Below are 12,972 nucleotides of genomic sequence, written 5' to 3' on the forward strand. Positions count from 1 at the left end.
GAAGAGAAACAGAAAGAAACAACATGTAATACTGGCTGAATGTCTTCCCTGCTGCAAGCAGTAGTGTTGAGCACCCATGAAAGGATTCCTATACAAGTACAGGTACATTCAGTACCTCCTCATGTAGGAAGAGGAGCGTTAGCTGGCTCTGACAGGCAAAGGGTCATTTTTGCAGAATTGTGTGGGATTTTGGTTAATTAATGACAATGTAGTTCCAGTTCTGCAGTTAATTTAAATGCTTTTATGTCAAAACCACATTGCAAATTATGCAGTGTTTCTCCTATAATAAATCAGTTAGTGTTTGGACCATATTTTCAAATTTTGATATTCTTAGTTCCAGGTGAGCTGTTCCAACACAGAATTTGGACAGTTGGCACCACATGCCAAGAGACATTCATTTTGTGTACTGGTACAATGGGTTGTTGGAAAAACAATGTGAGCTAATAATTCTTGATTAAACTTGCAGGTGAACTACTGGAATTCAAATGTAAATGAGGTCCAGGGCATTGTGATAGATCAAGAAGGGAAGGTGGTTCACCGCCTTTTTGGAAAGTGGCATGAAGGCCTCTATTGTGGGGTTGCACCTTCAGCCAAATGCATATGGAGGCCAGGTAAGAAGCTTGTAAAAAATTCTGGAAGGTGTGAAGCTGTTTTAGCCTACATTTTAAATACAAAAAGTAATACTAGAAAAATTTAAATCCCTGTCTAGGCAAACAACAATTTATAATAATGGTAAATGGAAATGTTCTTATAGGGCATAATCTTTTGCATCTCAGTCTGACTCCTGGTCAGATGTACTGAGACCTTGGGGTCAACAGAACAATAAAATTAATTAAAAAATTGGGCATCTGGGCTGGTCTGTCTGCCTTTTGACAGAGAGCAGGGTAACTTTTTTGGATTCACCAAATAGAAGTTTATTGAGTTTGTTGTCCTAATGCTTTATTAGACTAAAGGATTGGTCTTCAGAGATGGTGAACACCTGGGACTTTCAGGATCTGATTTCAACTTCCTGCTTGCTTAGAGGCCTGAGGTTGAATTAGTCATCCTTTGCACCTGTATCTTTCATACATGCATTATCCAGGAATTATTGTTCTTAGAATTTTAAACCCTACTTTGTATTTTTGGTATTTTGAACTGTACTTTGCACCCTGCTCTCTGCAATGTCTGTTCTGACTCCTTGTAGTGGTAAATCAGGCTGTGAGTGTGTGCTGAGTTCCAAAATTAACTCCAAAGACCAGTTAAGGTTAGCTTTTAGATGGGAATTTGATGGACTCACTTTCTGGGGAGCAGTAAACTGTTTTTAATTTGAAAAGCTTGAAAACATTAGTTTTTATTTTAAATGGGAGGAAGATCATAAAAGCTTTGAGTCTGTTAACATGTAATTACAATCTCTGCAGGATAAGCAGTTGATATTAATATTTAGTGAATTTTGTTTCACTTAGAGAATAGCTTTTGATGCTTTTTAACTGTAAGAGTAAAATATATTAACTATTTTTTCTGTTAAAAGTTTATAAATAAAGGAATCTCTTGCATATTTAGAGTAATAGCTTAAAAGCTTTTTTCTTTGTCTTATGTGTTCAGGCTCCATGCCAACCAATTATGAGCGTTATTACGGCTTCACAAGGTTTGCTATTGAGCTCAATGAATTAGATCCTTTACTGAAAGATCTTCTTCCTGCAACAGATGCACGATTCAGGCCAGATCAAAGGCAAGAATGCTTATTTACACATTTAATATTTGGTGGGCTCAAGGCTGAGTTTGGCTGAGTCTTGAATTCTGTGTATCTTCACTGCAGTCTGAATTAAGCTGTGGAGGATTTTGCTGGTAGAGAAGTTAGTCAGTATTGCACTCCAATTTCTGCTTGACCCAGCTGAGGGAAATTAGAAAGCTTCTTGTTGATGCCATAGAGCTGTAGTGCGATCTTGGGGCAGATTCCTCATGACAAACTGAAAAACAGGCTCTGAAATGCCGTGCACTTCTGCTACGGATGGAAGCAACACTAATTCCCTCCAGATTCTCAGTTCATAGTCCTTCAGTGTTTGTGATGTGCTGAAGTTGCTGAACAAAGCGTGTGCCTTAGGCTGTGTCAGGTACACGTAGCTGGGGAGTCACATCTCAGGCTGGATCTGGAAGTACAACACTGACAACGCACTTGGCTTCTGCTTGTCTTTTGTGATGATGGGTGCTGGAAAATCCCTTGGACTAGACACTGCGTGATTGCTATACAGTCTGCTGTTATTCCTACAGGCTTCTGGAGGAAGGAAATATAGAAGCAGCAGCATCTGAGAAACAAAGAATAGAGGAACTCCAAAGAGCTCGGAGGCGGTACATGGAAGAAAATGGCATTGAATATGTACCCAAGTTTTTTAAGTGAGTCTTTTACTTTGAGTAGTAAGTCTCTGTTTTCCAGAGTGTAACTGGATGAAGTACGACAAGAATTACCACCAACACAGACTGAGAATCATGAAAGCTTTGAGAAAATAAGATATCTGACACCTGCTTCTGTGAAGCAATTTTTGCACAGTTAAGATTCATAATTGAGTTATCATTTTCTCATAAAGGCCCTCAGCTATATAAGCCTCACTACTGAAGTGGAATTAGAAGTATGATATTAGGATCTAAGATTTAAGTAGGGGCATTTTAAAGTCATTGCGTAGACAAGCAATACTGTGTGACCTGAACAGCAACATCATATATATACCTACAAGATGTAGATATATATAAATGTATATGTATACACTTAAAATACATTCATTTTTGAATGAAGGTGTTTTTTTTGTTGACTGTTTTTTAATTAAGCATTCTTTTGAAACGAGGAATAGTCATGCCAAGTAGCCTCAAGTCTAACATGGGTAATCAAAAGTGGAAAGACTGTATGTGCTTGATGGAGTTGTAGCATAATATAAGGAAAATGCAGAGACAAAAAAATAAATGGTTGAAGGCTTACATTCTGTAAGCTGTAGCTGTTGGATAATCCCCTTCACATAATTAGAATCTGTAGTGAGCAAAGGGGTTTTAGGTGGCTCTAAGACCTGCTCTCACAGATCAAACAACAGATTTTCAGTCTTGGCTGTCTTCTCTGTCTTCTGCTTTTGATACACGTAGAGGTTGGTTTTTGTTTTTAAATTTCTGACTATTCTTGTGTCCTTTAGAAAGACAAAATTTGATTTAATATTGGGTTAGATCAGAGAAGTGTGGAATTTGATTTTATATTGCGTGAAAGCAGTATGTAAGGTAAAAACTTTTTTTGTCTCTTCAGCTCTCTTTTTTTTCCCTTTTTACAGAAAAGTTATTGATGCTAATCAAAGAGAAGCCTGGGTTACCAATGAAACCTACTGGGAACTGCGAAAGGATCCTGGCTTCAGTAAAGTAGACATTCCTGTACTCTGGTAAACTGAGAATGTAGACCTAGTAAACATATCACTCTGAAGAAAAAAAATAACTATGCACAATATGTTTCTTATAGCTAAGTGTGGTTTGTGGGTCTACGGAAAAACCATATCATATACATTTATATTCATCTTTATAATGGACTTTTGGAAGTGCATTAGACCAGGCCCCTGACCACTTCTGGATCTTTCTAATTTTGCAGCAGCCATCAAAACTAAAAAAAAAAAAAAAAAAAAAAAGAAAAAAAAAGAAAAAAAGGGAAACAGAAACCTTTTAAAGTTTCATACACTGAAAATTCTGAAATCAAGAAGCAGATGAGATATCCAAAGTCACTCGGAAGAGGTGGTAAGCGCAAAACTGCAACCGGTGCTTTAAACAGACATTAAGAGTAATACAATTTAAATTAAAAAAAAAAAAAAAAAGAGAAAAAAAATCCATTTTGTTTCAACTATTTTTGTTAAAAACTCTTGGGTCACAACACTGTCATTTCTGGCTTCAGGTTAGTCCTTTGGTGTGATGTGCTTGGACTGGCCTTTGTCAAAAAGATATGCTTTTCTGGAAGCTGTTCCCATTCATATGCCATTGTTCATGCCTTAACAAAATATGAAGATGTACATTAAGTAATTTTAAAATATATATGCTTAGGCTTGTGTGAAGGGCAGATTTTTAAAGCTCTAGAATTTTATCACACTATAAATACTGGAAGACCTGCATTATTTGAAATCAAAAGATAACCAAACATCTTTCAGAGGTATGAGACCTACTGTACTTGCTTTAGCTTTGGGATGCTGACTGTATAATCAGACTGAAAAGAAACTGCTAGCTGGTTGAATTTCAATTTAGGTAAATGCATATGAGTTGCTAGTCAGAAAGTTCATATTCTAAATGACTGATGCTGAGATGCAGTCATCACATTTACTACTGCCTGGACATAGATCTCTCAGTGAATCTCATTTTCCCCTAACTGTTTATACAATTAGAAATATCTGAAGCTTTGCAACAGTGATAAAAGCACAGAAAGATTTCATGTGAAGGTCTCTGGCTTCCCTCCAGAAGCTGGATAGTACTGTAAATGCAACTGTTTTCTGCCACACACACTTTATTTTCCTGGCTCTGTTTTTTCCCCATCCACTTTTCTTGTCTAAAATTATGTTTGAAAGTATGGCAGAGGCTCCCACGTGTTACTTGTGTTGCCAAAACAGCTTTTGTGCAAAATATACTTTACATTTGTTTATAAAGTGGTTCTATATTTTTTGATTAAAAACAAAGTCTCTTATGTGTTGCTAAGCCTCAGTTAATATAAGTGGGAGAAGACTTGGCACTTTCTATTTGAAAATATCTGAAACATTAAACAGTAGGAGGGCAGATCTTAATGCAAGAAAAAAAACAGTAATTTAGTAGATAAGAGCTAAGTTCCATATGGGATGATCTAGTCTTCCATTTGTGCATGTGTTACACATCCCACCACTGGTGATATCTTAGATTATTTCATGTACAGAGTCTGTATTCCTTTCTGCCCATACATGACATACAATTTTTCTATTTAAGATTGATTCCAGTCCTGAGACCAGAAATAAAATTACTAGATAGATATGTGATCTGCCAGCAGAGCTGCTTGAACAGTTGTCAGTGCATTACCACACATCCCCAGCTCTCAGCCTGCCTCTTCCTTTTTCCAAGTCAGGTCCCCATACAACTGAGATTACTTTGGTCATTTAATGTTAACTTAGACCTTGCTGTTGATCAGATAGCAGAGTAACAAGCAGGGCAACTAGCTGCTAATCAGTTACAATTTCTTCACACACTTCTGTTACCAGAAAGAACTACGAAAACCTACAGAAAGTATTAAGTAGACTTTTTATGAATTGAGAATGTGCATGAATTTTTAAGAAAAATTTGGTATAAAAATCCCTGTGTAGATTAATGGGATTTCTTCCAAAGAAATTTTTAAATTATTCAAAGAATGTTATCTTTCTCTTTCCTAGTTGAACTTAGTCTGATTTATTCTTATTTTAGTTCTGCAATTGTTATTATAAGAAAATGAAAATAAATCAAAGTTGGTTTTTAAAATAATATTTGGTTAAGGACATCCTGCTTGGTTTAACAATATTACACTAGAAATCAATTTGGCACATTGTGTGTAAAATAGCAACTAATTATTCTGTGTAGTCTTCTTTAAAGCCAACTCTGTTAAACATTTGCCCATCTTTTGCTCCAGTCCTTGTGTGCAGTTCACCGTGATATGAGGAAGTATTATTTGTGTATGACTGCAAGCACATTTAAGGGACAGAACTGCATGTCCTCAAATCTTTAATTTAAATACAGAAAAGGTCTTCAGTTTTACAGCATCCTGGCAGTGCTCTGTGAATGCCATTATGTGCAATGCAAACTGAAACTTGGTGGACATTAAAAAGGCTATCACTTAATTGTTTTTTACAATTGTTCATTTGACACTCATTGAAAGAAAAATAATGCTAACATTTCTAAAATCTAGAAAATCTGTGATATGCTAAATCTTTCTATTGAAGGCACTTTCTAAGCCAAGAGGATGTTAAATTAGTTACTTAGTAAGTAGAAAAGACACAAAATTATGCAACCCAAGATATTTGCAGTCTATATCAGAAATGAAAAAGTTCAAGCAGATGTACCATGAAGCAGTTTTTCACAGTGCAGAATTCTCTGTATTCTGTGTAAAATCTCTTACTGCATTTTTCCTCTAACATTGGCAGACATCATGGAATATTTTGTGCTGTTTCTAATGTGGATAGGTATGAGGGCTTTTATTCAAATTGTAATCTTTAGTCAACCTGTGACGTTTCCCAGCATTGAGTGAGAGGGCATGGTGAGTTTTCCCCATCCCCTGCCTGTGTAGTGCAGAATTGAGTATCCCATGCTGCAAGGAGAGTGCACCACTGGCTGTTCTGCAGCCTGGCACTTTTTGTAAATGCTGTCTGGTTTTTGGCAGGGTTGCTGCTCAGGCATCTCTTCCCAGCATGAGGGATTTTTCCACTCCAGGAACAGACCTTTTCACTTCTATTGAACCTGGTGAAGTGTTTCCTGGCCCAGTCCTCAAGCTGAGCAGTGTCCTTGTAGTTGAAGCTTTGCCATTTGGCATGCCATCTCATCCTCCTAATTTGATGTCATCTGTGAGCTAGTTATCATGTATCACCATATCCTTGTCCAGGTCACTGGTGAGATTTGATTGACATGGCCACAGAACTGACCCCTGCAGGGCTGTCCTCATTGCTGGCTGCCAGCAGGGCAGGAACCATTGATCACTGAGTGTCCTTCAAGGCTGGGATTCAAGCAGTTTTCAGCCCCACTCACTCCATTCATCCTGGCAATATTTCCTTTTGGAAGGCATGGAAACCACTATCCAACTCAGTAGATTTAATTGCTGTATGGTTGGTAAGTGTTGAAAATTAGTGTAAATCATTTGACACATAAAACTTTTTATGTCACTTGCTCTCACTAGTAAAGGGAACATTTGTGTACTCTTGTTTTGCTGGATTTTAGACATTGGTGCAACAATAAAGAAGAGCTATTTTACACGTGTTGGCAGCAGTTGTAATCTGAGGAATGAATGTTGTTGGATGCCATTAGTAATAATGGAGCTGCATAATTAAAGCAAAGGAGAGGTTTTCAGATTAAATCCATCTGACAGTGTGCTTGTATTCATGTGCTAAAATGTTAGGAGGGGTTAAACTAGAGAGTTTTGCCCACCTAGGGGAATAAGTTTAATATTGACAAAAGTGTATGAGAAACACTGGAATGGCCTCACTGGTAACCTTGTGTTATACACAGACCCCTGAGAAAGCTCAGGAAATTTGCTATGTCATAACCACGTACCTTGGCATCTACTGAAAAACACTGCCTTGTTTTTTCTTTCTGTCTGTCATTAAGTAACACTCATCAAAACTGTATAAAACTTAAATTAACGCTTCAGTGCAAATATTGATATTTTCAAGGTATATTTAGTATAAAAAGTAATATAATTTTCTACTTCAGCATTCCTGGTTGCTTTTATGGTAATTTGGATACCAGCCAGTATTTTCATGAAGAAAGCGTGGGGTTTTTTTTCTTTTTTCTTTTCTTGTCCTTTTTTTTCTCTATTGGAAGAATCTAGACTGTGTTAATAAAGGTATAATTATTCCTGGTGAGAGTATCTCCATAAGCTCCATTACAACAGTTACTGGCATCCAGGAGAATGCTGCAAATCTGAGTAAGGTCAGAGGAATTTACAGCATTTTATCTTATTTTTGTATTATATATTGTAAGGAACCTACTTGCAAAAGCAAATACATTATTTACTCTTAAACTAGGGCACGTAAAACCTTTATTCATTTGCTTTAGTAGAAACAATATATTTCTTTCATTAAACTGAAAAGTATCTTTAGAAAAGGATTTTTATAGTTTCTTGCAAGTTTAAAAGTAATATTGATGTACTTGTGTTTCATATACCAGCCTCCTACTTTGTCAAATTTTGTGATGTTATAAACTCACTATCTATAATTTTTAAATTTTTTTTAAACTTTCCTTGCAATCTTTGTGAAATCTCAGAAAAGAAAGGCAAGGGAGAGACAACAATGCAGAATGGTGAAACTTGTCACAGAAGTTCTGTCAGTGTGAGACATAACAAAAGAGAAAGTTTTCTAACTTGTAGGAATTAAACTGTCAACAGAGCTGCTGGATTCATTTTAGGCTGGTTATCTTAATGACATTTTTCTTTCCACTGATCCATGGGATGAAAAAAGGAAAATTGGAGACATTTGCTTAGAATTAATGATGAAGGTGAAGGGAAATTTTCACTCCTTTCATAAATAAAAAATTACTGTAGCCAGCATTTGGCTGAAGATGTCTTGGTAACTTGGACCAGAAAGAGAGTTACATAGTCTGAATATATAATCAGCAGTGTGAATAATTCATTGAAGTATGGTAAAGCTTCTTATTGGTATTCCTGGAGCAATGACTCATGTCTCCTGTGAAACACTAAAATGTGTTTTCCTATTGACTGCTACTTTTAGTGGTCGGTATTAGTGAAAGAGGATATCTTATGCTAGTGTATAATGTTGCTGGCCCAGAACATTAGGCATGCAAAATGGGAAGAGGTGAGGAAATTCCTTCAGAAACTCAGAAATGGGTAAATTATCTGAAAATCAAAATTATGTGCTCTGCAAGAGCAGAGCACAATGGCACGTACTCAGCCAGAACTTCACTGAGCTACTTGCTTCTGGTGTCAGTCAGTGTAGCTACACATGCAACCTCTTGTTCTGAAATTGCATCTCTTTTTAGGATTGTGCTTGTGTCCCAAGGGTTGCTTTGTCATGTCCACCAAGAATAATCAGTGGTTGAGTCAGGACTGCAAACGCAGATTTTTTGTCTAGTAGTCCTGTGCTGAATGCTCTCTCTTTCTTGTTAAAGTCACCTGAACAAAGAATATTATAGTAATGTTAACATAGTGAATACAGGGTTAATCCTCAGTATTTTCCAGGGAAAGAAAAATTCAGGATAGCTTCTTTAACTATGTGGAAGAAATACAGATTATGTCTTCTATTATCCTTGTGTTTACTTAATATTTTATTAAATATTTTGAGATTGGATCACAATTAATATATTTAAATTACTTTATCCCCCATCTTTAAGTTGACATTGAAAATTGTCATTCCAATTTGACGTTAGAAAATAACTCTATTTCGTTTTTGAAATAGGTGCTACTTGTATTCTTTAGCAGTTGAGATACAGTACAACAAATTCAGATCACAATAAATTTTCTTTTCTGCTGAGTCTCACAGAAGACCTGACTGAGCAGAAAAATAAACGCTGATGAGTGTATTTTGGTATGCAAGCAAAAATGCAAACTTCTACCTTAGTAAGCTTTATCTCTAATTAGCAAAGACACTGTTCTTGTTTCTTTTTAATAATTTCTAGACTACTTACTTTCAAACATTTTTTTCCACACTAAGAATTAATCTGATGGAGTTTGATTTTTACAAAGTAAACCGTGTTTGAAATTCTGCAGACATGAAGGTTGGTGTTCATGTCATGCTAAATGTCCACTTCTTAAGGTGAACCACTAAAATTTCACTCTCAGGCCAAAAATATATATCAGTGGGCTTTTCCAGTGGATTCTTCTTTGTTTATGGATTTGTGTCTATGTTGTTTACTGTAAAATAAGTAAGAAGTCAAGCTGCCAGCATTTGATGTCTGAAATATTTTTCTTCCCCAGAATTGCATAGCAAACTACCTGTTCTTTATCTGTTACTGTAGATTGTCTGAAGGGATACTTTATTTAGCACATGAAAAGCCATCATCAAATGAAACTCATGTGGTATCAAGAATGATTATTATAATAGTTCTGTACTACGATGATAGTTCTGTTATGTATATTTTATTTGTTGCAGCCAGTAGCAAGACTTCTCTGGGTCTATGTCTACTTTTCTTCTTATAATAAACTGGTGATTTATAATTTCTCAGTAGTCAACAGCAAAGAATTCCGTATTTTCTCTCACTTTTGCACAAAGGCTAATATAAATTTGGAATAATGTCACACTTTTTTGGTGTGATTAGATCCCATCTGCACATGTATGAAATGTTGTAATGTTTGTATTTTTACCTTGCTCGTATTCTGAGAATGCCATTAGAAGGGTAAGGTTTAGATTAGTTGTTATTTTTATACTGCCTTACTGAGCTTCTTTGCCTGTAACAACCTTTCAGGTGGTAGATTGCCCTGTGCCAATTCGTTAGCGAGCCAAAATGTCAGAACCTAAAGAGCATTCTTTGCTGATTGCTCATATTTATGTGCTCATTCTGAAAAAAAACCAAGCAAAACAAACCTTATCTGTTGATTCCTTGTACACCTCTTTGGGTAGCTTACCTGTAAAAGGAGATCCTCAGAATCCTTCTACTGTGATTATGCTCTTGTGTCAGGTACACAGGCAAGCAGAAACTTGCTTTGTGGAATTTAAAGGCAAAAGTTGCTTTTTAGAAGTATACAGAGCCAGTGCTACTTTTGAGTAGTGGGTAGATAATGTCTGTTTTAAAGGGAAATAACGGACTGTAGTGAGAAAGGGTCTGAGTTCTTAGATGCACCAGATAATTTTTTTTCTGTTACTTGAAAGCTATAGAAGAAATTTACTTAAGGGAAAGAAGGGCAGTGAGAAGCATTTATGTACCTAGCTACCTAAATGTTGCAGAATGCATTGTTTTTTGAGTACTTCAGTATTCAACCTCACATGCAGCACTCCCAATTTTGTACTCAAAAGATTACTGTGGACTTCCATAATGAGATGACGAAGAATAGGATACTGGAAAAAAAATCAGTACCATAATTTCTAAATAACTCTAAGTAATAGGAAATTAATTTGCAGATATTTTTAGTGAAAATTATATATGCTGCTTATAGTATAGCAATTTTTAAAAGCATAAGTTTGGTCCTTTGTAGTACATTCAGCAATTCAACATAAAAAATATTGTTAATTGTTCTTGATTGATTTCCTGCAAATGTACTTATCTGTTCTTGAGTATTTACAAGTTTGGATTGTCTTCATGATGATTCTTTACATCTTATTAATTCTGATTCCAAATATGAGCTGATTATGCCTGTAAAAGCAATTTTATTGCTTATGATTAGTAAACTTAAGGAGCTGAGGAGCAATCCAGAAAGGATATAATTTGTGTATTCCACTCGATGATCTTAAAGGTCTCTTCCAACCTAGAAATTCTGTGATTCTATAGACTTTATTTCACTGCAGGAGTTAATCAGCAACGCACATCAGATTTTTTTCATGCTCTATCTGCTTGGACTCTGACAGGCATCAATGTGTACTTAGCATTAACATTGCAAACAGTTCTCATTCACATCAGTTTAAAAGATGCAGATGCTTAAGTTCAAATTAAAACACTCTATAGTGACATTCCTAAGAAAACAATGTAATGGCTTACCTGGTTAGCCCAGGTTTTGTAGCACTTGACTTCTAATTCCTGTGTGCTTAACCAAATGAGCACCCACGCAGAGGCTGAGCTGCTGTTGGTACTCTATTCCCCTTGAACCCAGTGAGCTTCCAGGTGAGTGGATGATCTAGCTGCCCAAATCTATTTCATCTGTAGACCTAATGTGCAGTCAAGCCTAGGTATTCAACTAGTTGCCCTTAAGCTTAATTTTGAACATGTGCGCCGTGTTGTGGAAGATAAAATGTGTGAAATACAGTTTGTTTGACTGCTTGCCACTCTGAGCAATATATTTGACTTTCCTTTGACTCTCTTGCATTTTGGAACCTTATTCTGGAGCTTGTAGTTTTTAAAAACAAGTTAACTTCATGTCTCAGCAAAGCTCAATTAGATATGACATTTGGAATGAAGAACAGTACATTGAAACAATAACAATTCATCATATTATGTCTCATTCTGGCAAGCTTAAGTGTAAGAATATTTGCAATCCCTGTTCCTGTTTCCCTATACTTTCCCCAAGATGGTGCCAGCCCAGAGCTGAGAGTTGCTAGTACTGTATGCTAGTCAAAAAAGGAGTCTGATCTTTCTGATTTGTGGAGCAGGGGGTGGCAGACAAAGAGCAGGCTCTTAATCTTAGCCCAGCAAAGGATGAATGTGAGAAAGTGCCTCTCTCCGTCTAGGCTTTAGCACATATAGAATTTCTTTCCTTTGGTATTTTGAGTTCTCTGGCTACTTCTGAGATTAAACCTAGCCAGAAAAGAGCAGTAATAAAACAGTTTTAAGTTTCCATATAATGCAGATGCAACACTTACTCTGTGTCTTTGCACTCGTAAGTTGGTTTTGAACGTACTGTTGTAGTAATCCACAGAGCAGATGAGGCCTCACACTGACTACCTCTCATGCAATAAAACCCAGGCTCATTCAGTAGTTAATATTGATTAGAGTTGAGCATCCTTCAGCCACATCATTCAGGGAGGTGGTAGTGGGGGGAAGAGTAAACAAGAAATAATAACAAAGACCTTTATTCCAGTGATGTATGTGGTATACATGATACCCGTAATACCAACTCCAACTGAAGGAAGTCCTAGGCTTCTGGTAGGAAATAAAAAGTGAAATTGGCTATGCTATAGTTTTTATTGTGCTCTAAAATGTAACAAAAGATGTCATCTGTTTCCTTCAGGCTAAGTCAGATTTCCCGGGATATTGTGTCCAAAACATACACACAGTTCTAATTTCTGAGGAAACATGATGCCCTTTTACCTGTTGCAATGTAATTGGATAATGCATGTACAAATGACTTGTGTAGCCTGCCAATGAATGTTGCTAATGCCTTACCAAAAAAAAAAAAAAAAAGATAAAGCATATTTTTTGTATTTTTCTTTTCCTCAGAGGCAAATCCAAACAATGCTAGATTTGGGAAACTGTTTACTGAAAAGCATTTTCTAATAGATCTCTGAAGAAGTGCAATTGTATAATTACTATTGTTCAGTGCATACAGTACATTGTCTCCATCACTCTGTACACTGCTGCTATTAGTGCTTGTTCTAATAAATCTCAATGTACACTGTTTAAACTGCTGTCATCTGTGTTCTGATTTATTAATATAAGAAACACTTGAGGCAATGGTTCTTGAAT

General features: G+C 36.2%; 1 protein-coding gene across 10 annotated transcripts in view; it reads left to right on the plus strand.

The window, feature by feature from the left end:
- The window catches only part of OSBPL6 (oxysterol binding protein like 6), a 96,813-nt gene extending 83,903 nt beyond the window's left edge, over positions 1-12,910 (plus strand). For all 10 annotated transcript variants that reach the window (XM_038142827.1, XM_038142826.1, XM_038142834.1 and 7 more), the window contains 4 exons: positions 467-611; positions 1,582-1,708; positions 2,248-2,370; positions 3,285-12,910. In XM_038142827.1, the coding sequence (XP_037998755.1) occupies positions 467-611; positions 1,582-1,708; positions 2,248-2,370; positions 3,285-3,393 (504 nt within the window). In that variant the 3' untranslated portion in view covers positions 3,394-12,910. The remainder of the gene's footprint in view (positions 1-466; positions 612-1,581; positions 1,709-2,247; positions 2,371-3,284) is intronic.
- Positions 12,911-12,972: the final 62 nt, after the last annotated feature.

The sequence above is a fragment of the Motacilla alba genome, chromosome 7 (assembly GCF_015832195.1).
Source record: "Motacilla alba alba isolate MOTALB_02 chromosome 7, Motacilla_alba_V1.0_pri, whole genome shotgun sequence".
Classification (NCBI taxonomy): Eukaryota; Metazoa; Chordata; class Aves; order Passeriformes; family Motacillidae; genus Motacilla; species Motacilla alba.